The 26,801-nt window shown below is 37.7% G+C and overlaps 1 protein-coding gene across 1 annotated transcript in view; it reads right to left on the bottom strand.

Moving 5' to 3' along the window:
* Nucleotides 1-26,801, bottom strand: part of unc5a (unc-5 netrin receptor A) — a 183,232-nt gene that overhangs the window by 45,123 nt on the left and 111,308 nt on the right. The window contains exons 3-6 of the mRNA XM_084132204.1: nt 12,320-12,463; nt 8,141-8,244; nt 6,794-6,974; nt 2,160-2,327 (exon numbers count right to left, since the gene is read on the bottom strand). Coding sequence (XP_083988330.1) covers nt 2,160-2,327; nt 6,794-6,974; nt 8,141-8,244; nt 12,320-12,463 — 597 coding nt within the window. The remainder of the gene's footprint in view (nt 1-2,159; nt 2,328-6,793; nt 6,975-8,140; nt 8,245-12,319; nt 12,464-26,801) is intronic.

The following is a 26,801-nucleotide window of genomic DNA, read 5'->3' as shown; positions in this document are numbered from 1 at the left end:
CCGTTTTTGATTGGGAACACAGCTAAGTCATCTTTGGCTAGGACACCGTGGCTCCCTTGCTGCGACCCATGTCAGGATTAATCGGTCGGTGTGCGAGAAAAACGAGGGGAATAAAGCCACCGCAGGAACGACGTCCAACTCGCTCGCTCAGCATGACTCTTATCAAAAAAACCTTGCAACTGTGAACCTCATTTCTTGCTATTTTTATTTATTTATTTATTTATTTTTCCCTGCTTTTTTTCTTCCTCCCTCTCTCTGTACCAAGTTTACAGCGACAAGCAACTGAACACGAAAGACTGATGGCTTCAAATGGCTTCAAATGTACAATGGCTTCAAATGTGACTCATCCAATCAGAATTTAGGTTCTGAACTATCTGTATTATAAGCCTCTATTTATATATTGTTTGAATGAAAATGTGAAAACTCTGAATAATGAAAAAAATAACTGACCGACCAATTTTCCGAATAGCTGTCATACTCTCACTGTTTTCCCATAAAAAACAAAATCCTACTTTCAGTGTTTCTCTTTAACAGTGTTCACAGCTTTATTTCCTTCTCTGTCTCTTGTCTTCCTCACAGAAATATTATTTGGGTCGTAATCATGTGAAATCCATCCCTACAGAGCCCCATCTGAAGCATTCCCACATGCTTTGAGTTTCTGCTCATCAAAACACCATATTTTGAGAGCACGTTACTTACAGAGCAGCGTAAAGGTGGCGTCTTATTCAATTTCACTGGTTGCTTTGTAATGAAACAGGAGATTGGTTTAAGTAGATAAACCCTCTCACAGGAGGAGTGGAGGAAGAGAGGGGGTGAGCGAGGGAGACGAGCTGCAGCTGACAAAAGCTTCGATTTCCTCTCCTGTTTACCAAGCGTGGATATTTTCCGCTAGTCTGCAGCGCCTGCATAATGCCATTTCTGTCCCTGCTGAAATCCACTCACGGGCCTATCGCAGTAATCAAGAGAACCCCTTCCCCCATCTACCTGAGTCTAATGTCAGCCTGTAAATGAAGCGGCCTGACTTTCATTTCAAACTGCAAGCGATCGATAATCACTGAGGAAAAGCAGCCGTGTTGCTTCCCTGCTTCCTCTTCCTTTCAATCTGTTCACTCTCAACCCTTGAAAGTTCTAGTAGCAATAGTGGAGGTCAGGGAAACTTCTTGAGCACTGACGTAGCTCACTAGCATCAAATAATTCGCAAATCCTTGTTTTTATGAGATGCGCAGAAGAGTAAATATCACTGTAAAAGTAATGTTTTCTTTCTTTTCTTTGAGCTTAGAACCAGGGTCTAAAATTAACACTCACAAATTAAAATTAGCTTAATGAATTAGCAACCTCCCACTGGAAGTTGGTTTGTAATTTGTTAAAACAAAAAAATCTAAAAAGTAAATTTATTAAATGTATAATTATCTGTTACAATCCTCAGCATTTTTTCTTTAAAATTGTATGATTTTTTTGGAAGCAATTAATACTTTTATTCAGCAAGGATGCAAAAAATTGATCAAAAATGGCATTTACATTGTTATGAACTCTCTACTCAAAGAATCCAAATCAACATATTAGAATAAGATTTCTGAAGGATCACGTGACATTGAAGACTGAAAATTCTGGAATACATTTCATACTAAAATGTATTAAAAAATTCTGCATCCTGTTTTCTGCCTTAATTCAAATTTAGGAATTTAAATGGAATTTAAAAGGCTGAATAATCTTTACATTAAACTACCAACTGTACATCACAATGTAAATACAAGGGGAAAAACAGCTAAATATCATTATAGGGACAAAATATATATTTTGACCACTGGCAGGCAAGTTAATTTTGGACCCCATTTACAACCGAACAATAAAAAAAGACCTCATGCAGCAAAAGCGTAAGCAGCAAAGAGCACGAAAAAATCTGAAAGAAACATGATGGCCAGAATGGAGACACAAGCACTTCTTTAGCTATGAATAATTCAATGGATTTCAAAAGTAAAAAAAGAAAACATGAGAATGTTTTGCTTAAGCACAAAAAAGCTACAGTAATGCCAATCAAGCTAGCCGTCCTACAGAGAGGGAGCTATTGGTGCCATTAGAGCAAGGGGACCGTGCAAGGGTCTGTGCGCTAATGCTAAACTAGCTCTACTCTGCAGTGAGCGACGCCCGGTGGACGTTACCTGGACAGGTGGCAGTGCAGGCACTTTTCTGGACGCTCTGGCCCTCGCAGGACGTCCCGCCGTTCAGGGGAGTGGGGTTGGTGCAACTCCGGCTCCTCTTCTGCCACCCCCGACCACAGACAGCACTGCAGGCCGACCATGTGGCCCACGTGGACCAGCCACCGTTCACTGCTCGTGCGCCCAGTGCAAAGGAGAGGGGGAAACGAACACAGCGAGTCAGGATTACCCGACAAGCACGAGGATAAAAACAGCCACAAACATGAGCCCTGAACTTAAAGGCAGGCCACAGGGACAACGGAACATCAAACGACAGCTATGTTAACGTCAACAGTTGTCAATGCTACAGTATACTGTTGATTTGAGGCAGTTATGTGGCGGTTGCCATCTCTGTTGTTGTTTCGTCTTCTAAATTCGTGGTAATTTGATGTTTACACAGTTTCTGTGTTCATAGAACAGCACTATCAACAAGCAACTGATTCTATAATACTGTTGATATTGGAGGTACGCCACAGAGGATTGAATTAAATTCACGATTTTGAATTGAAGCAGCAGACATGATGCAGAAATGGATTTATTGTTAATCTACTGCAATTGTAATTTCAACCACAGATGGCACTAGAGAACCCAGGATACCATAGTGTAGCTTTAACATTCAACGTTTCCAAGTTGGTGGGTTCTTTTTTCAATAAATAACATATCTACTGCAGTTTGACTCGTTTAGGCTGATTTGCTGACCCATAGAGTGCTGCAGGGATGACGTATTTTTGCCAAAACCCAGAAACAAGTTAGGATTTTAGCACTTCTCTTATTACTGTGTTTACTTGTCTTGAAAAGGCAGTTACTAACAATGGGACTACAGAGGATATCAGGGACATTAAATGTCATCTCATCGAACAGGTAAACTCATCTACTCGCTAGTATGCTTTCACAGCCTTGTTGTGTTTATAAATCGCACTCTTGAAAACTATTCTAACTCAAACTGTTGTTGAAAGCTTAATGCTGGTGGCGTTGAAGTCATGTGACCGTGGTGTAGTTTGTTTACTGCCTATGTTTAAATTTTATTTCTGCCGATTGTACTTAGGCTTCAAAATTCAAAGATCTGTTCATTTGTGAAGATTAACATGATAGACTAAAGGTGTAAGAATAAACTTTTTGTTTGCCACAGAGCTTATTTTCTGCAGTAATCGAAAAACCAATAGAAAAAATCTATTGGGTTTTTGTCGAAGGAACCAGGGTGATGCTAACTTACAAACATCATCATCATTGCACATGGTCGGCAGGCATAATCAAATTAACAGTGACATAATAATCAGCCTATCACCGTAGAGTGACATTTTTGCCAGCATTTGGTAATTTCCCCCTCACATTGTCGGCACGGTTGGAGCTTAATGAAAGCCTGAAGAGGCACTTCATCTGCATTCCTGAAACGTCATGGGCTTACAGTATGTAATCTCCTGTTTTTAAGTATTTCTTTAAATTTTGTGATGTCAAATATTTTCTCATCCAAATTTCTCACTTCATCAGAAAAAAAAAAAAAAAGTCTGAAAAGATGGCCACATCTGGATGAAGCCAAAGAACCAGTCATTGTCAAGTCACAACACTATCACTCAATCTCTCTTACAAGCTATATATTAACCGCTGTCAGTGTTAAAGCTACGGATCAAAACATGGGATACATGGTGGGATGGATGTTTTAAGGCAGGGTTCACCAATCTCGGTCCTGGAGGGCCGCTGTCCTGCAGAGTTTAGCTCCAACCAGCTCCAACACACCTGAACCAGCTAATCAAGGTCTCACTAGGCATACTAGAAACTTTCAAACAGGTGTGTTGGAGCTGGTTGGAGCTAAACTCTGCAGGGACAGCGGCCCTCCAGGACCGAGATTGGTGAACCCTGTTTTAAGGGAACAGCCTAGATTTCATCTCATGTGGGGTGTATATTGGTTTTCTGCTTTACACTGACACACAGTATGGTTTTTTATGGCACCAATATCCAGGCTGGTAAAATGCATAATCCTGCAAGGATTCCGGGATGATTCTGAGTCCAAAGATCACGCAGGGTTTTTAATCAAGTTCCCAGCCTCCTCTCTCTTGGTGGGAGAATTCAGAGCAAATCTGATTTCTTCTTCCCCCGGTAACTCGAGCGATTTGTTGTCCAGAAGCCTCGATCACAGGTCAGAGTCTATATTGTGCCTGGAGCTGCACCTAATTCTCCACGAAATGTTGCTCTGGTCAGACCAAATCAATTCTTTAGCCTCTCTGATTGCTCACCACGAAGAAGGAAATTGCGCAGCAACTCGGGTCGTGATTACCTCTTAGCACACCGTTGTGTCAAGTCAAGTCCAGCCTTGTTAAAATTCCTCTCGCCCTCTGTCCAAAAGCACTAATAACAGCTCTCACACCACCTATGGTTCAGCCAATAAGCAAGCCTGCAAGACTTCAAATTAGTAAACTGACATTTTAATGTGAAGCCATGGGGAAAAAAAGAATAGCATAAAGGACCTAGCCTAATAGTTCTTTTGATCAAAAGGTATTCACAGGGATTTTTTCTTTAATTAATTTCTACAATGGTAGCAAATTGCTTGGGGAAAATTGCACAACTTGAAACCGCCAAATTGTAAGGCACCGCGACCCTAGCATTCATGTGCCATTTCTCTTTTTTCCTGTGTGAGGGCTTCATTGATTGACAGCATAAAAAGCAAACAATAGAGCGAAAATATTCTCTGCTCACTTCTGCAGAGCCTTCCATCAAAATGTCCCCAAATCACGCAATTCAAACAAAATTCAACAACTTATCTAATCTCCATTCATCTGAAAAATAATTGTCAGTTTAGCTCCATTTTTCCCCTATTAAATACAACACACTGATTGTCTCTGCATTAAAAATCACGTCCGCATTTATTCCGGTTTAATGCAAAACATCACGCAGCTGTCCATTGACTCATTGTCTTTATGCTTGATAATAAAACGGATACATTACCTCTGAAATGAGGCAAAGACTTTCGATTTTCCATTGTTAACATGTCTGTCTGTGCATTAGGAGTATTCTCAGTAGATCTGTCCCAGTACTGTACTATGTGTCGTGTGTGATTGACTAGGCTGGGATCAGAAGAGAGCGTGTACAGGGTTGTAATGCATGCTACCTTTAGAACACTGCTTGTCCTGGGAACCCTCCGGGGTTAGCGATGCTCTGCTGCTGTGCATTTTAATAAAGGTCAGCTAGCTTATAAACCCTATTCATTAGCCACTTTCTGCCATTAATTCAACAAGCTCAACTACAGTGTGAGTGTTTGTCAGCTCTGCAGAGATTTCTGAGACACTGTCTGGCTGCTTTGCTCCCAAATTGATATGTTGTAATGTTGCTGCAATCATTTACAGCATGATCAGTTTTAGAGGAACTAAGCTAAAGCTAATTCAAAGTAAAAACAGAATGTTCCCAAATCAAATTGTAATGCTTAGGTTTAAGGTGGCTACAAGAAATATAGTGGCCTTTAGTATTTAAAACACTGTATGTAAATGTACATTACGTAATGTAAATATATTTATATTTAAATTACATAAAAAATATCCAAGCAAGGAGCATTTATGTTAAATAAAATTACTCGTATGACAGGGTTCCCACAATTTCTGACCAAATGTTTGAGCACGTTCAGTAACACTTTACAATAAGGTCTCAATTGTTAACATTAGTTAAAGTATTAACTACCATGAACTAACAACAAGCAATATTTTTGTTACAGTATTTATTAATCTTTTGGTAATGCTAGTTAATAAAAATACAGTTGTTCATTGTTTGTTCATGTTAGTTCACAGTGAATTAACTAATGTTAACAAATACAACTTTTGATTTGAAATGTTGAGATTAACTAAGATTAATAAATGCTGTAGAAGTATTGTTCAGTCTTAGTTCATGTTAACTGAAGTAGTCAACTAATGTAACCTTATTGTAAAGTGTTACCATACTTTTTTTTGTTATTTGTGATAAGTGTGACTGAAGAATTAAAAAAACTAAGAAAAAAAAAAAAATTATATATATATATATATATATATATATATATATATATATATATATATATATATATATATATATATATATATATATATATATATATATATTTTTTTTTTTTTTTTTTTAAATAATTTTCCAGATATACATCTCCATATGTCAAGAAAATTATTCACAAAACTTAAACTCAATGTTGCTCTTAATATACAATAAATACAACAAAAATCCCACTTGTCATAAGATTTCATTAATTTCCATGACTTTTCAGGCATGGAAATAACGCTTGAAATTCCCTGATTTTTCTAGGACTGTGGGAACCCTGATAAAAATGTATAATGTTAAAAATTAATTGGACCACAGAGCTACAGGTAATATCATGAATGGAGACTACAGCTATAGTGTTATTATAGTAAAACACGGATACATTTTCAATAGGCAAAGCAAAGTAGTCAGTACATTTTGTTCTCAAAGTCTGATCAAAATAGAGTTGTCCATCAAAGCTAGCCTGACTCTCTCAGTAAATTACCCCTGACTCAGGGTCAGAACCATCCCAAACTTTTGTCAAACTCTTGAAAGGTGAAGTCCATTTATCTGTGATCTAAGAAAGGAACAAAGTATGAGAAGAAACACACCATAGACAATCACAGTAGCCGAGGAGCTCTTGCGTCGAGCCACAATGTTCTTGGCCACGCAGGTGTAGTTGCCTGTGTCGGCCAGACGGGCTTGTTTGATGATGAGATTATGGTCCACGGTGATGAAGAAATTGGGGTCAGTCTTGGGGTCGATCAGCTCCTCGTTTCTCTGCCACTCCACCTACAGATATACACAAGAGAAAACATTTCACAGCTTCAATCTGGCTCAAATGGATGGAAAACGCTCCGTGTGCTCTCGGATCCAGCTGCCATTCTGGGCAGATCCCAAGGCCACAGCCAGGGCCGAGGATGTTAAAGTTTGGCAGACACTGCATGGTAGCATGGGGCAGTAGGAAAGTGGATTAGCATAATACAATAATACATGGGTAACAAAAGAAAAAAAAAGGGATTACATTTTTGTGTTGTGGTATGTTCATTGTCACCAAAAAATATACATATCATATTTTGTTACTGTAACTATGATTAATGATTATGATAATAATAATAAACTGGTGAATAAGTCAAAATAATTTACAGTAATATAATTTTATCGGACACGCAATGTACTTTAAAAAAAAAAAGAGACAGAATTAGGGGTGGGAATCACAGGGTACCTCACGATACAATACACAGCTCACGATACAGATAATATCATGATACAGCAATTCAGCGATAATCAATAGATAATCCTCTAATGATACATCACAATATCTGTCTAACTATGAAAACAAAATGCCTGTGAAAATGTTAAGTGCAGGTTTTCCAGACTTTGGACTTAAATGAGGCTGGGGCATTTATTATTTTCCCGTAAAAAAAAAAAAAAGGCTAGTTAACTTATGTTCACGTTTCCCTTATTCATTTGTTGAGCGCCACCTTGAGGACCCATGAAGTAGTGACGTTGGGAGCAGGAAAATCTATTTAGAGAGCCTTATTTTTTTTATTAAAATATCGATATTTGGCGCCAGCATATCGATTCTCATATCGCATGGAGCAGGACAACGATATATTGCCCTATCGATATTTTGTCCCACCCCTAGACAGAATGAGTGTACTCAAATATATCCAGCATTTTTGTTGTTAAGTTTGGATGGACATTTTGAGTTGAAACAGCTGGTCGCAGGCTGGTCTAGTCCTGCACCAGTGCAAATATACATGTATTATTGATGGGACACCAAGAGCTGCCAAATCACTCTGAATGGTTCCTCATCCAAGAGCAGCTCATCAAACAGATGGAATATGGTGAAAGACATCAGATATCTGGCTCGATGGTATATTTGTACCAGTACATTAATGAGGGGGTAATTAGCAGAGCCGTTGGTTTTTAGCATGTTTACTTGTTGCTCTCACCTCTGCAGGAGGAACACCTTCAGGAGGATGACAGCGCAGAAGGATTTCCTGATCAAGTGCCACTTCCTTACCCAGCGGTTCCTCCTCAAAGTTCTTCCTCAGATCTGTAGTGCAAAATCATTTCATTTATTAATATTTATATATATATACATATATATACATACACAGTATACAGTATCTATTCTGTGCAATGTGCAAAAATAGACAGCTCTTGTGCACAGTACTGGATATTTAATATTAAACATTAAAAAAAATTAGTGTAACATTAATTTGGTTACTAAATTGGGTTAATATATTGGAATTTATTGGAGTGAGTCTGGTGGGTGTACTGACATGTTGTGAAGTGGTGCTTATGTGCGTATGATATGCATTATGCACTGCTGCAATTTCTATAAAAAAAAAATACATATTTATATATACATATTTATTCACATGTATGGATTTTATAAAGATTTGTCAGTTTGAAGAGGGCATTAAGCAAAAGTCTAGAAGAAACAACTGAGTAGCCTGTGTAAGTCTATGACGTCGACCAATGACTGGCATGGCAGCAGAATACAGCGTTTTTAATTGTTTTCGCAGATCCGTGTGAACTCTTGACAATGTTGTCATCTGTACGTGAAAAACACAAAGGAAAAACTTTTCCATTTTTAGTACATCGTTGTCTTGTAAATGTACTCTTAAATGGATTGCATGTTTGCTTTTATCCTTTCCTATGGGCTCTCAAGCCAGGATATTGACTAAAATCCTCCCTTAGTCATAAAGTGGATCAGAACTTGTATCACCAGGAAGGTAAACTGCCAAGCCATTTAATCTAACATTATCCGTGTCATATTTAGCAAAGTGTTTTTGGGGTTCAGCGCTCCTCCATATATACTGTATGTTTGGACCGTGTACATTCAACAGGAGCCTTGAGCGGCCTTTCTCTCTAAGAAGGATCCATATCACAGTCCCGAGTGCTTATTAGGCCCTTCTTGGTTGCTTCAGAGAAAGGCTGTCTGCAGCCTCAAGGCAAAGCATCAACAAAAAGGAATTGCATTAACTTCCTCCTCTACTCGATACCGCACAGAGGCTGTGGTATCCACACGACCACCCACTTTACCTAAAACCCCTGGGACAAGTGTTGATGCAAGTCGAATTGTATTTGCTTGTCAAAATTGCATTACTCTTGATGGAGGGCTTTCATGCCCTCCTGACTATGGATGGCAAAATTTCAAAACAACATTTGCATAAACGTTTATAGCTGTTATGACACGAAAAAGCTTTTGGAAGGAGGTGTCCATTGAGACAGCGGACTTGTCTTCAGCTCCGATGCTGGGGAATAAAATCTCTCTCAATAACAGTGACACTGCCAGTCATTTCATTTCCTCAAAACAGATGTCATGCCTGTCTTCACCAATCAGGCCTTGGCAAACATTAAGAGGTGAAGAGGGGTCTTTGACATTCAATTTAATTAAATAGGATTTAATGGGAATAGGAGAGGCACAAAGGATTAGATGGCCATCGAGCACTGAGATGACATTGTCGTGACTTTGAAGGGAAAACTCAAGTTTGTTAAAGGAATAGTTCACCCTAGCGCAATTGACCCTTCGCTAAGCCCCGCCCTCCTTAGTTACTGTTGCTACGCCTGTCAAGCTTTTGCGCCTGGCACGTCTGTATGCACCGGTTTCAGACATTCCCAAGGAGATAATTAGTCATTTTTGGCGAAGCAAGACAAAAGGGACTGCAGTATGCATTCGAGGGCTATATCCACGACATAATATGCAAATGATTAGAGAATAATTTCATCAAAATTGAAGCTAAGTTAGGCCGTCGATTAACAAAATGCTGAAATATATTTTTAAGTAACGTTAAGTTATGTCAGTGAGCCTCCGTCTTGCCTTTAATCACACTGCTTGATCCACGAGCTGGACAAAAACTTTATTCTAGAGCTGCTAAAAAGCCAAAACACTTTACTTTTAATTTCCTATTATCAATGTAAAGCTACTTTGGAACAATCTACATTGTTAAAAGCGCTATATAAATGAAGATGACTTCATTGAATCATGTGTTATATGCAGTGCTCAGAAGTCATATGGCACTTTGTGTGAACAGAAAGTTATGTAGCTCACAAAACAAATGAACCACTCTTATAGGCCCTTTCCAGAGCTCCTGGTCACTGCATGCATTCTTGGGTGTGAAAATTCCTTTAAAAGTCCTTTCATTATGCAAAAGTAGAATTTGAGGTGAATACGTTTGGCAAGATAAAATATCCATTCAGAATAGAAGCACCACTCTGAGATAAATCCAAATCCAGTTTAAAAATCACACAATGCTTTTAATCCTTGTTTTAGACACAAAAAAATGACTCTATCATCTTCCTTTAAAGGAAGTATGTTTTGTGATGTTTGTTCTGAGGGAGGCGGTGCGGTGGTGCGGTTTCCGTGTGTTTAATCACACAGAGATATCAAAACCACCAGGCCTCTTGAGGCAATTACAAAGTGTTACACTGCAGATTAGCAGATTTCCTTGCCACGGGCCCTTCCTGATCAAACTTTCCAATCAAACATTAAATAAGTCATATAAAACCAACTAAATCAATCAGCCTTGGGGAGAAAACAGAGCATAAGTGGATAGATTGATTGGCTAAATGGAATTTCGAAATAACTTTTAATAGAAAGCACATCACTATCAAAACACTTTACTGTGGAGTGATAAAAAAGAAGAGCAAATGCTACTGTGTTGTGTAGAGCACTTTAAAAACATTTGGGATAAATGAATTTTGTTAAACATGATTTTTACCAGAACACACTGATTACACAGTCTTTGAAAGTTGAAGTATTCAAATAAACTAAGTTAACATCTATGGCAGGAAACACCTGTTCATGTACCGTAGCTAGTGTAGTGAGCTTTTAAATATAAAGTATATGGTATATAATAGATTAACTAATATACTGCCTAAACACAGTCTGGTAGACCTGTGGTTCTCAATTGGTTTTGCTTTGGGATCTAGATTTTACACTGGGGATCAAATGATGACACAACCCGGTAGGAACAATTTTGCTATAACATAACATTTTACAAATGCATAAAAGCATGTATAAATATTGACATGTATTATTGGTATTTTATATTAAGCCAATAATGAATTGCACAAAACCCATTGTGGTCATTTAAAACCTTGTTTAAGGTGAACCCATTTTAAATGAAGTTTGGTTTCTTGTATTGTGAAGTCTGATTGAATGCACGACCTTGAAGTCAACAATAACTACAAAAGATATGGGAAGTGTTTTCTTTTCTATCTGATAACCGCTTGGGTCAGTATTTTTTTTTTTTTAAAGAAAAAATGTATTACTTTTATTCAGCAATGATGCATTAAACTGATTCATCAGTAAAGACATTTATAATGTTATAAAAGATTTCAATTTCAAATAAATGTTCTTTTGAACTTTCTATTCATCAAATACTTCTAAATATGAAGCATAACAATGTTTTTTAACATTGATAAGAAATGTTTCTTGAGCACCAAATCAATTAGAATGATTTCTAAAAGATCATGTGACACTGAAGACTGGAGTAATGATGCTGCAAATTCAGCGTTGCCATCACAGGAATAAATTACATTTTAAAATATATTAAAATATAAACCAGTTATTAATTTAAATTTTAATAATATTTATATATTTATATATCACTATATTACTATTTTTACAGTACTTTGTATTTAAAAATGCAGCCTTGGTGAGCTTAAGAGACTTAAAAATGACTAAACATTCAAATATATTTACATATCTAATCTATAATAATTACAATTAATCTATAATACATTTATTTTGATACTGTATCTAAACTGCACCATTCTGCTGCATTGTTAGTTGCAATTTATTATTTGCAATTAGGTTTTGCATTCGATTTTCTTCCTCCTGTCCAGGGGTGCGTTTCCCGAAAGCATCGTTAGCCAACTATGGTCGCAAGTTCCCTCGTTACCAATAGAGTTCAATGGACATTGCGATGAACTTGCGACCATAGTTGGCCAACGATGCTTTCGGGAAACGCACACCAGATCAATACAGACTTGTGACTCATTTTTGGGAGCGACCCACCAGCTGAGAACCACTGAGCTAGACATTTATCACATGATCAGATTATAAGGTAGCATTTGGTCAAAATGTTTGCACTATAAGATAGCAGAGCTGAACTCACATGCGATGCGTACAAAAGCCTTTTGGCTCTTTTGGGTTCCTGTAGTGCTCCAGGCCACACACTGACACCAGTAATCCTCCAGACCAAAGATCTTCTCCACCTGCTGTCTGGAGATGTCAATCTTCACCTGCATCACCGGCAGCCCTGGGACCAAACCAGACAGAGCAAACACGTTCAGTGCATCGCTCTAAACATATCCATTGCCGTTGACAGCGACAGTCCTTCAGACCCCTGTCAAAAGTTTACTTGTGTCAAACTTGTGGTTAATATGGCAAGTTTGGCTGGCAGAAATTAGCAGCACTTCACTGGCAGTGGTGGATCAAAACTTTGGCAACAATGTGAAATCTATCCCAGCTGTCAAACTTTTCACAGACGTGGCAAACTGTCCACTGTTTCCAAAGGTTTTTTGGAGGGCCATCACGTCCAGTGAAGAGCTGCCAACCATTTGCAATAAAGGGAAACAAATTGTTTTTTTGCAAACAAACATTATTCGTTGCTTGGTTAATTCAGGGAATGTTGACAGATGGTTGAGCAATGTCACGATCATTGTTTAATAATTGCAGGAAGTGTATGACATTCGAAACCATCTCAAAATAGAAAATCCCAAACTCTTCTGTGGTTTCTTGGGGTGAATTAATAAATAAACAAATATTAATATTTATGTGAGCTTCCAGTGAGAGATATTTTCCGTGGTTACTCAATATGTGCGTTTTCATTCAGACATGAGTGGCTAGGATTATCCAAAGCTCAGAGGTCTTTTCTGAAAATAAAATGTAAAAGAGGACAAGAAAAGGGAATGAAGTGATAATTTGTCAACCGCAGTCGGATGAATAATGTCTATACAACTGGTGTGAAGTCATCCAACAAAATGACTCATTTTCAGCTGACAATTACAAATGACCATTATCAGAGTTAACCAACACCAACAACACAACATGTGTAATGCATAATAAAGCTCTCTTTGAGGATGGAGGGATGGGGTTAGACGAAGATCATTTTTCTTTTCATTATCTCTGGACCATCTCCTCACCCCCTTATAAGCCTCTGATATTTTCCTCCATGGCTATCGCTCATCTCAACACGAAAGCATGACCTTGAAGATGTCCACATCCCCCTTCCTCCTAATTTCTCCCATAATCTCTCCATCCAACCTATTCATCCTTTCCTCTTCCCCTCTCCCTTTTTCTTGTTTTGCTTTCTCCATTAGAACCTAGACCTAGGTTTCAAAACCTAGGGCATTTTGGGGCATTATAGGCATATCATTATGTTCAAATAGATGTAAAAAATTAATTGCATGGGTATTTCAAATCTTTTTCTGTGCACCATAGTTGCATTGAACTTACAATTTGATTTGAAATGTTTGAATCGACTGTTGAGCATCATACAGTAGTTGTGTTTGAAAGTTCAAATTGATTTCTGGGCATCGTATAAACATTTAAAATTATTTAAAATGATTTTGGGGCATGAAATGTTTAAATGGACGTGCATCATAGATAGATTCAAACACCCTTTTTGGGCATCATAAAAATGTTCAAATGTATTTTAATGCTTGAATCGATTTCTGCATTTAAAATGTCTGAATCCATTTTTGTGCTCCATAGGTAAATTAAAAAAGGCTCTGAACAATATTTCTGCACAATTTAATATATTATTAGATTCTTTCAAACACTAGAACTGTTTTGGCATCGTTTGAATGTTTGAATAGATTTTTTGCAAAATATAGCTGCCTTCAAATGTTCAACTTGATTTCTGGGCATCATTTCAATGCTTAAATTGATTTTGTTGGCATCAATGGAATATTTAAACATCTTTGCACATCATGTATGCATAGACTTTCATGAACTTCCCTATTATGTCCAAATATGGTGTCAAGGTAGACAGCTCTCTAGGTTCTAAAACTCATGCACTGCACGACCAGTTAAGCATTTAATGTCAACGGACCATAATAAGCACAAAACAACTCCAATAACCACATTCTGCAATTTGCCACGGTGCGGTCAGACGCTCCAGCTTTGAGACAAAAATGCATCATCTCAAATCCTGCTGGTCAGTTGAGTTCTTGTTCCAACCTGTCTGTCACGAATCTATGTACATCACATCCATCACCACTTGGCAGAGAGTCTCTAGGAGGAGAGAAATAGGGCAGCAGAGAGAGCTTGTGTCTCACTATCTTGGCAGACATTAGGAGCACATGCAATTACTGTTAGATTCAAACCACCCTCCAGTGTTACTCAGGGCGTAAACATCAAAATGGACCTCTCAGACAATCTTGCTCGCCTCTGACTCAACGTCTGGACTTTAATCCTCGCTGATGGCTCTCAACACTTTTGCAACGGGTCTAAAATATGAGATACAACGCACAAATCTCTGTAATCCAGACTCAAATAAGTGCATTGAAAAGGACACTTTTAATTAATTGCTCCACTCGCACTGCATTTAATTCAAATTGCGTAACCAATTCAATAGGAGCGGAAACAGTTATGATATTAGACGACTAATATCATGGTGATTTTTTAAGGGGTGATTTTTCTTAGAGAATGCAATTATCGTTCGCATTAAAACGTAAAATACAATTAAGGGAAATAGGCGTAGTCCTGAAATAGTCAGAGGAAAAAGCTATCTTAAACACTGATTGTTTTATTAATTGCTTTTTGTTTCTTTTAGTAGCAATTACCCGGATTTCTGACCTCACACTCCCTCTGCGCTTCACACCAAACCGCTGAGGCCGCCACATTCGGTTTCATTCACTTTTGTGAATATGCCAAACGGCCTGCACTGTTACTCAGGCATGAAAATTCACTTTTCCTGCATGACAGATTTAGCTGCATGATAGGCCAGGATAATACTGTAACGCAGATTTGTATAATTAGTAATTAACCGAGTATGAAGTCTTTGACTAGGAACACCATTAAAATGTTCACCCCTGAGCCCTTGAGCGAGGTCGCTGTGGCAACCCTCCCTTTGGGGTCTGAGAGGTCACACCGTTAAAGAATAATTGACTCTTAGACCGAGTGTCACATGCGAGCACACACCCGCTTCCAATACTGTTAAACCCCCACAGATGGAGGAAATTATTCCGAAATGAAGACACATTTATTAGACCCTGAAAGAAAAAAGGCCCTGCGGAGATTGAATCATAATTCTGAGTTATTGCTTTATGCTTTTGTCGTGTTGTGCGTCTGCATACTCAATACATGCGGCACACCTTCAAAATTAATTGTTAAAAATTCATAACCCGTCCCCATTTTTCTACATTGACATCTAACAAATTATTAAATACAGATGTAAAATTCAGACAAAGAATAATAATGATGCCGCTTTCCATTCTGGGGTTAGCTGAACCCAGTGCATTTTTCATAACAGACCACAAGGTCACTAGTTCCCAGGCATTTCCCAGAATTCAATGCATGCATCATGAGGAATAGTGTGAATGAAAAAGAAATACGTTTTTTTTTCCTCCCAATGGTAAAGCATTTTAAATTTGATCCAGTGTTTTAAAAAAGCAACACACGGAGAGACACTGAAAAAAAAAAACCGAGACGTTTTGCAAACATCAGTCTTTAACTTGTGAAGTTTTATTTTTGGGTGAATGAATTAACCCTAAGTTTCTATTTCAGATAATAAAATAGTCTCCTAGTTTCTGGTGACAAAAATGTTTGAAAACAAGCAGTCTTGTCATATCTGACAGAAATCCCTATATCAGGGAGCCTTCTGATATTGTGTTGAGGGGTCTTTCAGTCCAAAAGGTTGTTAGTTCCTCCAGGGAACTAACAGGGTCCTGGTCGGATTCGACGGTGCATTTACAGTATAATCGAGGGATATGATAACATCCCGTTCCGACACGCTACACCATAACTTCATCCGAGTCCCAGCGTGACTTTGCAATGACTGCTCTACATATTATTGAAGCTGCAAACATCTGTTTGTGTCTGCACCAACAGCTCCCTAAAGTACAGCAAACACTGCAAGTGGAGTGACTAGGTGGCAAAGAGATTCATTATTCAAGGATGTTATCTATCCAAATGTGTGAGTAACAGTTCTCATTACTGCTATAAAGGACTTTTATTGTGAAGACGATATAGGCTGCTAAATCAAATAGCGTGTGTGTCTTGAAATACAGACAAGACTCACAGACCCACAATGACATTGCTGCCCTTATTCCCTTGTGAGTCGATACAGGGGCTTGTCTGGTGAAGAGACTTGATTTTATTTTCGCTCACTCTTGTTTTTGCTGCCGGTGACCTCAATTCCACGGGGGTCATTTGCTTATCAAAGGCGCAGACCGAAACTGGCAGGTTGGAGTAAGTTTTCATTGTGACTGAGGAAATTCAATTAGGCCGCATCTAGAGCGCGAGGAGCTAAGACTCATCAATGGGAGCTGGGATTAAGAGGGAACTGACTTACAGGACGATCAGTCAGAAGGTCAGCATGTGCTCATCACAAGGGACTTATTTATTTTTTCATTGACTTCCCATTGAATACAGCTAGAATAAAGCATCACTCTCCAATGCACTGAATCTTACAGATAATTGCTTCCATCACCTGTATAGCAGTGGCGAGTGGTGACTTCTTTAACCGGCTGTGCTGGGTGGTGCGTTTTGTCACCGTATAAAAAAAAAAAAAAATCCGCCAAAAAAAAATGAATGCACCGCCATTCATCTCAAATCTGATGACGCATACGCATCTATAATATAGTTTGTTGAAACACGTAAAACCGACAGACAGAGTTAGGCTAATGTATGTTTCTGTCGATGGATACCAATTCTGGCTTCCCCTAAACTTTGTTCAGTGCGAGGGCCGTATGCCCGAACATGACCAGTCTTTTACGCCGTCATCACCCGGGTGTTGATAGCGAGCGAGCGCAGGTGAGACCTAAACAGCACATGTTGCTATCTGTGTTTAAACTAACCTTATTTAAGCCGTCAATGTAAACATTAAAGTGCAAGAAGACACGTAAGAGAACTTGGGCGCACGGAAAACCGCGTCTCAGACACCTCGCAAATATTGAGCTCTTGAAATCTTGGCAAATTCACACAAACATTATGTCAACATGACCATCTTGGCCAGTATCCTAGCAAACATGGTAGGTTATGCCTTAAAGGTAGTGTAGGTAGGATTGTTATAAAAAACTTTTTTCTCAAATTTGTTTTTAAACTTTTTATATATATCAATGCATAATTAAAATGTAAGTACTCTGATAAAAAGAGTATAAAAATCGAGTGACTCTAGACCGTTTAATCTGTATTAAACACAGCTCATTATTTCCATTCGGGACGAAACAAAGGATTGGCTTAGGCGACTGTCACTCTCTCGCAACCATGGCAACCACCCTTTTGCCACACAGGATCTGCCCATATGCGCGCGCACCCGTTTGATTTGAGGAATTCAAGAGGCACGGAACCTAGGAATAGCAAAACAATGGCAGAGAAAGAGCAATCAAAAATTCACATTACCGGCATATGCAGTTAGCGAAGGCAAACAAGGCAAAAAAGGAAGACAGTACTAGAAAAGGTAATGAACAAAAAGTCTTTGAATAAAACGCGTGTCAATATCCTCGGACCCTAGTTGAACGGCCTCTTGCACGACCTCCTCTGCTTCGCCCTCGACCCCGGACCTGTCCTCGAGCTGACGATGCGGTACTTGTCTCTGGAGTGTAGTCCTCATCAGAGTCAACAATGCTTTCATCATGGAAACTCTTACATGCAGAACACCATATATGTTATGAATCTTACACGAAATTCATCTTCATCACAGTGTAAATGATGGTAATGGAAAAACGTGTATCATGCAACCTGTTTTTAGCTTTGCCTTATAGATAACTAGCTCGTTAGCGAATCAAAAAATATATATTTTAAACTTTACCAATATCAATATGCTAGCTTGATAGTGAGTACTAAAATACATCTTATTTGTTTATCTTCATAATGATAAAGTTAGATTTTTTTTATTACATGTGATTCTGACATGATGTCACTACATGCACCGCGCTCCTTCCTCTCCGCTCGTCTCAGGTAAATAATGCGTCTTCAGCTCAGCGGTCGGCGTCGCGCGTTCATGTGTTTTGGGGGCGTGGCTTTGGAAGGAGCCCAGAAGGGAGGGGGTGGAGTGAATGGAAATAATGAGCTGTCTTTAAAACAGTCGTGAGAGGTCTACAGACACTCGATTTTTATACTTTCTTTTTCAGAGTACTTACATTTTAATTATGTTTTGATATATAAATAAAGTTTAAACAAATTTGGAAAAGAAGTTTTTTATAAAAATCCTGCCTACAATACCTTTAAGTGAACGTAAACATTCGAGAAAGACAACACAAGTGTATCAGTATCAGTCTACTGGATCCGTGCATTGAATCTTAAAGTGACAGTTGTTTTTGCTTTTAGTTTGATTATTTGATTATTATTATTTTATTTGATTTATTTTTATTTGGCAGTACGCCGCAGTAGTCTTTTTTTATTTGAAGAAAATTACCATAGTTTGGGAAATAAATAATTGACGGACAGTTACATGCATATTACCAACATTTTATCATGTAAGCTTTATGGTACACATCAAACAACGTAATTTCTAGTAATTTCTAGTGCTAATATTAAATAGCGAGTCCGCGAATGGCTTGGGTATGAAGAGCATTTGCAGCTTATATGGACCGCATGGCCCTGCTGTATAGACACACTAGTGACAATAATGATGTTTATCATTAGTGTTGAATTAGAGAGGTAAATGCGCATTTAAAACACATTAGTGTTTTGAACTGTGTTGAATAATGTAATGTTTACCATGTTGTTTGACAAATATATCACTCTCTTTCATTGCATTATACTCTTTTCATTACCCGTTATCGCTTCTGGACGTGTGAGCCCAGAAACAGCGGCCAAAGCTAGAGAGGCAAACAAACACATGAATAATCAGAGCAATTTGAAAAACATCATTAAAACAATGACAAAATTCTGAGCTGTGTGCCGACACACTGAGCCATGATGCTTATGAGGTCAACATGAGTTCAAATCTGCCTCTTTTTCCTTGGGCATCAATACAATTACTCGTATAAACAAAAATATCAAAAGTAAATAAATGTAATAAAATAATACAAATAAAAAAAAAAAAGATAAATAAACAAACATTCTGCTAAACAATGCTAAAGTTCAAATCTGACCAAAACTAAATAAATAATAAATAAATAAAAAGAACAAAAGTAAATATTACATGAATTTATTAAATTAAACAATTAAATTAAATATTATAATAGAACTTTAAATAAGACTAAAGAAATTAATAAATAAATGTATACAATAAAAACATTTATATACTTAAACATAAAAAAATAAAAAAAATAAAAATAAAAAATAATAAAAAATAAATAAAATAAAAATAATACAGTACTCTTTTCTATTAGGCTAAGGTGTTGATCACACAGCTACGTGGTTGCTCACTGTCCCTAACAGTCCATAAAAGTCCACTAAGTCTAGAGATATGGTTTGGGTTCCCTCCTTCAGTAAATCTACAGGATTTTTTCCAGGTTTTATCATCCAGCATGCTAAAAAAAATGTAACTTAGAAAACTACAAATGCACCTCTCCTCAACAAGCCGCACGATTTAAGGTATCCATCACCAAATAAATGGCGTGTCGTGTATGATTAGGGATTTGAACACACCTCTTGGGTAGCACCTCTAACAATAAACAGTCCCAAATAATGCTGCACATATAGACAAAGGATCAAAACTAGAAACCATCCCATCCCTGCAAAACCTCTCAAACTCCAAGTAAAACATTCAAACAAACATATATATATAAAAAAAGGCAGGCGCCTCCTCAGGCACACTGAAGCTGGATGTGTGGCTCATGTGGGCCAACAGACAGGATGACTCAGTGAACGGCTGTCTCTTCTCTTGCACATAAGATGCTGTAATCCCCAGCTCACTCCAGCGAGCAGCAGTCTATGAAGAAGAGACAGACAGACTGTTCCAGGGTCCACATTAAATCTATAAGCCACGGAGGTGCCACGCAGGCACATCCAGGAACCCCTAACCAGTCTGTCCAGCACACATTGTAGGTCAAGGCTTGGCTCAAGGATTCTAGTTATTACAGGAATATTTTTGCCAGTTCTAATTTGATTGAACCGTCCATTTGCGACTGTCAATGCGACATTCAAGGCCTCCCGCTTGTGTGTTCAATTATGGATTATTTAAGGCTGGTGACCCAGCATGTGGCTGCGGCACCAATCAATCCAGTCTACTTCAGGCCAATGCCAGATCAAGGTGAAATGACTTGCAGGTAGGTTAGAAAAACCACTGACACGCATGCTAATGTGTCAATCTGCAGCCTGAAAAAGGGAAAATACAGCAATATTAACGCCTACAGAGTCCTGAAATCGGCTGTGATGCGGAAAGAGCGATTACAAGCGCCATGAAAGACAACGATATGATTTTATGTCGACTTTTATGTGACTGATATTAAATTAAATGCTAAGTGTCTGCAACCTGAGAAAGCCCTGGCAACAGTGAATACGCAGGTTTATCTACAGTAGTAACCGATTTCGTAACAGAACACGTAAACACACCAATCTCGCCTTAAAACACTTTCTTTAAAATACTGAGTTTCCCTTTATATAAGATTTCTTTTTGTAAGATGAATTCAGCAGGCAGCCAGTGAAGGTTACTCAAGGTGTAATTTGTCATTTGTCTGCTGATTGATTTTTTTATCTTATGGCATCAACACCCTGATCTGTGAGTAGCACCATATTGGCATGTCAGTGTTGATTGCGGTTTATTGGACGTTTGATGCTAAATTGCCTCTAGAGAGAGTCTGTTTAATATGATGTAGGATCAGCATGCGATGAGCATGTATTGTGGCAGAAGGGGGCCGTGTTCTAACATGCATCTTCAGTGAAGAGAGGACAGGAATTCACAGATCTACAAAAGCTGATGAAATGCTAATTTGCTCCAGTATTTTTAGAAAGTCGAGTAAAGAAAACAGTGTCAACTCGTACTAACAACATCATTTGCAGGTAACAACAATAGTATCAAAATATATCATTTTAGCTGTATCATTTAAGCTGGTTTGATTATGAATCATAATCATACACTTCGTTCGTTGGCCAGGAGAACTGAACCTGGGTTCTCCCAAGGTTTTTTTCTCCATTCTGTCACCTTTTGGTTCCTTGTCACTGTTGCCTTGGCTTTTGGCTTGCTTAGTTGGGGACATTTAATATTCAACACTATTATTGATCTGCCTTACTTAAGGTGGACGATGACGCAATTTTCTTCTAGAAACAAATTTTGTTGTATTATTTTCATGTTATCACTGTGAAGCTGCTTTGATACAATCTGTATTGTAAAAAGCGCTATATAAATAAAGGTGACTTGACTTGACTTTAAAGGGATACTCCACTTTTTTTGGAAATAGGCTCATTTTACAACTCCCCGCAGCACCTGAAAATAGGTCAAACTCAACTGTTTAACTCTCGGGGAGTTTTCCACCAAAAAAAGTGGAGTATCCCTTTAAAAAAAGTAATCATCCAAGTTGATTGTACTTCAAAATGTAAGTCATTCAATTTAAATGACATTAAACTGGCTCAAAAGTAGAAAATTGCTTAACTTGTTTTAACATTGCTCATTAAACTCATTAAAATATATTGTCATAACTTATTCTTATTCTTAACTTTTCTAACCGTTTAACAAACAACCCATAATAGTAATCAATGAACCAACTGACAGACAAATGCTTGAATACAGATTTTTGCAGAATCATAAAATCATCTTGTTTGCATAAAAGTGAAGAAATCATGAAACATTTATCAGGCTACTGCCATAATGTTCATGTTGCTTTAGCTCATTTTAATATTCTGACCAAGAGGTGTGTGTGTGTATTAGGCTTGCACTGTAAAAACAATTAAATCATTAACTAAGTACATGAATCACAAGCCAACATTTCATATAATCATGACCGTATATGGAGGCAATCTCTTCATGCTTACGTTTCCTAAGGGTCACAGGCAGGTGGGCAGCGCTAAAACTTCAAAGCAGTGTGTGTGTGTGTGTGTGTGTGTGTGTGTGTACACGAGTTGTTAGTTCATTCCTCTTCCAGCAACATTTACTGGCCGCATGAGCCATGGTTGGTTGTAGCAGGCCAATAACCAAGAATAAATCCAGCTTTGACAGAAGGTATTCCTCTGTTGACAATTTACACCTCAGGTAATAAATTATCAAAGCTAAAGATAAACAGTGAGACCATCCATCTGCTAGCTGATAGCAATGGAGCTAACAAAAATCACATCAACCTCATTAAACTTCCATTTCTGTCTGACTTTATAACCAGAAGGCATCTCTGTCAGGTTAAGGTAAACCAATTAAAGACTGTATGGCCAAAATATTCTGATTAGCTCCAAGCTAAAGACCTACCAACCCATGACAACCAGCTGGCATCACACTATCTTTTGGGTTTATATATTGTAAATGTGTTGCCTAGCAGACAGACGTTTGACAGCACTGCAAAATAAGAGATTTATTAACCAAATGACAAGACAACCAAACGAGTCTCCTGTGAGCACATGTGATTGGATTTTTTTCAAGGGAGGGTCTCTGGCTTTGTGACTATATACATCACTTAACTCATCAGCATGACACTGCATACTGACAAAGCTAAAGAAAGTTTCAAAAAAGTTGGTAACAACTTTAAACGGTAACAACCAAACTTTGCCGGCTATTTGTCAGCTTATTAAGGAGAAAAGCATATACATACAGAGCTTGACATTAACTTTTTTGCTCACCAGCCACTGTGGCTAATGCTTTTCCAAAAAAGTTAGCATTTTCACTGGACACAATTTTGTTGTTGGGAAATTATATTTTATTTGGGGTGTGATAATACACTTAGCTCACAAGACGAGACAATACACAATATTGGGTTCACGAGAACGAGACAATACAATATTTTAACACTAAGAAATCTTCAATGAAGAAATATATGACTGGAAAAACATGCAAACTCAGTGAGGATTTAAACTTTTATTTTGAAATCACGAACAATAATTCACATATTTAGAAACATATTGATGTATTCTCCTGTTTTGGTGTAGATTTATAAATGATTTACGTTACAAATCTGGTGAAATTTCACATATTGCGTTCCCAGATGAGTGTTATAAGCAACTCTATAAGCATATGCATGGATGGAGTTGAGACGTGCTCCACGGATGTAAATGATAACAGCGCAACACTTCGCTATCAAACAGAAGTGCGTTAGACTTTATGAGTTCCCAACTGCACGTTATTGGAAAGTTTGTGTGGAGCAGCATTTACTGTGAACAGAGCCGCTCTGAGACGCTGGAAGAAACATGTAACGCATGTAAATAAAAGTGTCGCGCTGTGACACAACCCGCAGTGTGTCAATGGGGCTCATCAACTTCCTATGAGTTCAGCAGAAGAAAGAAATTCATGTTTGGAACAACTTGAGGGTGAGTCTTTTTTTTTTTTTTTTTTTTTTGGTTGACCTATCCGTTTAATAATAAGATTACTTCATAAAAAATAATAATAAAAAAAACACACTATTACTGTGTTTACTGTATTTTTGATCAAATAAATGCAGTCTTGGTGAGCATAAGAGACTTCTTTCAAAAACATTAAAAAGCCACACACATACTGAAGGCCAAAGAGGGATGTCAATACCAGATGTAACTGTGCTGAAAAGTGTATTTAACATGATTGATGAACAAAAGATATTTCTGAAAACATCAGCCTTTAGAGGACAGAAATTCAACAACAAACTGACTGCCACAGGATTTCACAGCTGCTGTACCGAGTATCATTTGGCAACCCAGACCTACTCCAAATCCATTCAGAAACAATTTCCTGTCCCAAATTACCTTCTCTGTCATACTCCTACACGTGTTTGGAGCTGAAGTTGACAAAAAGAGAAGCCATATGTTTTGATATTTGTTTGAGTGCTAAGTGAGTTTATACTGATTCTTTCCTAAGGGCTAGTGCACACAAAACACAAACTGTCATCCACCCGGTTTCTCTGCCTATCAAAAATCTTCACGGACTATTAAGCTGTCACGTCCCCTCCCTCCTCTCCCAGCGACTGATCTATTTATGAAGCAATGTGAGCTGAACAGGTGTTGATCTGCATAAAAAATCATCTTCCTTGATTGGTGACAGTTAAAAACTGCAACCGTCTTGGTGGATTGTTTACGTTTGGTAAGGCTTGAGTGACAAGCAGATCTCGTCACAAAAGCATCTCTTTTTTTGGATATCTGAATAAATGTATCAACGCCCATCTTCACACACAAAATGCTGTATTACAGTATATATACACTGAATTTGAATATTAAATCTCTAACCCACACCATCTTTGTAATGATAAGTATTAGGGATAGATGCCGGTTGAAAAGACAGAAAAACAGTAGAAATTTGTCATTGAGTTTTCAGTTTTTAACAATTGTATCTGCCAGCACATGGTAAGGAAACGAGCAATTCAATCAGAGATAGAGGAAGGCGGCGGAGCAGCAACAGATGTCAATCAAATTAGTCGCTGTTGCCCTTAGTTACGGTTGCCATCTCTGTCAAGCGTTCCTAGTAGCACTCATTCTGCTTTAAGAAATATGAAGACAGAAGTGATTGGATTGAGTGAAATAAAATCTGGGGCCAGTTATAAAACTGTGTCTTAAAAACTAACTAGCAGTTTTCCAAAGGGTAATCAGTCTTACTTTTAAATTCAAATTAGACTAATCTAACTAAGTACCGCTCTTCAAGAATCAAATTAGATTACTAACTTGTAAGACTAATATAAGTGGCTTATAAAACCGGCTACTGAATTAACAGTGCATTTATCTAGTTGACAAGAGGTTATGGTAATACAGCAAAATATGGCATATGGTAATACATCCAAATTAGGCAAAGAAATGCATAATGGAAAGGTATGGTTCAGAATCAATGCAATTGCTCATGTTAAACTAAAAAGAAAGACATTAAAAAAAGTAAAAAAGTAAAATTAAAGGGATAGTTCAATCAAAATTTTGTCATCATTTACTCACCCTCATGTTGTTCCAAATCGAACACAAAAGAAGATATTTTGAAGAATGTTGGTAACCAGACAGTTGACGGTAGCCATAGTATATATATTTTTTTTTTCAAAAAATCAAAAATCGTGATACGAACCAAATCATGGGTTTGGTGTATCGTTACAGCTCTAGTAAATGATGACAGAATTTTCATTTTTGGGTGAACTATCCCTTTAACTTAAAACTGAAAATTAACACTCAATTAATTAGTAATCAATTAATTACTATGATATTTTATTTTTAAACAAATTTTTTTAACACATTTTTAGTCATTTATGTGACTGCTGGTCAAAAAATTATTCTGTGTGATTCTTTGGACTTCGTATTTTAATTTTCCAATGTTTACATCTACTGACTGAAATTTTAAAAATAATGTGAGATTTATGGACTCTCTCATTATTGGTACATCACATGGGCAAATCGTTGAATTAAAGACATGAATCTGGATTCAATTTAAAGAATAACATGTGAAAGCAAAAGCTTCTTCTATCAATCATTGTGCTTCTGTGTACCTTACAGTGCTAAAGAACTGCGAAACGACAAGCATCCATGACTTGTGCCATTGGAAACCTCCCAATGTATGAATATTTCCAACACCAGCCCGAGGACACCGCATCACATTTTCTATGCCATTTCATGAACATTTTCCCAATCCTGAAATGCATTTCCTCTTTTAGCTCCCATCACTGCCATTTTAATTGTGAAGTAAACAGCTCTCCGGGGCACTTCGCAGCCTCTCTACGGTGTCAATCTTCATTTCCTTCCACAAAAAGCAACACATCTTAATGGTACAGTATTGATAATCCATTGGTCTCCTAGTGCACAGTGAGAAAAATAAATGCTAGAATCAGTACCACAGGCATGTTGTTAGTCTAGATTGCATTCTGTGCAACAACAAGGGCATAGCTCTTGATCAAAAAGTAATTACTTATTAGCTGTAAGCTATGAACTGAGCTGAAATGGATTGTGGGAGAGCAGGCCGTGTGTGTACTGACTGAGACGAGCGGTTTTCTGTTGTGACACACATTTCTTCTCAATTCAGAAGATTTGGGGCACGTCGGGTCAGTGAATTAAGACAGCCATAATCAGACCTGAATAACAACTTTAACATCAGAACAGCCCTCTTTGAACCATTTGAACAACACAAGGTTATGTAGAAAATGTGTAGGCTATAAATACAGTATCTACACTTTCTTTATACAAATAATTTGATTCAAATTCTATATGAGAAGGCCTGAAATAAAACCTAATAATTTCCAGAGTTTTGCAGTAAATGAACACAAGAACTTTACATTTAAACTAAAGTTCTTTTAAACTAATTTAACAGTACATACTGTACACTACAAGTTTGGGGTTGGTATGTTTCTTATGCTTACCAAGGCTGCATTTATTTGATCAAAAATACAATGAAAACTGTAATATCACAATTT

This window comes from Abramis brama, assembly GCF_963993115.1.
Source record: "Abramis brama genome assembly, chromosome: 13".
Lineage (NCBI taxonomy): Eukaryota > Metazoa > Chordata > Actinopteri > Cypriniformes > Leuciscidae > Abramis > Abramis brama.
Note: the sequence above shows the minus strand (reverse complement) of the source record. Positions and strands in the feature narration are given on the sequence as shown.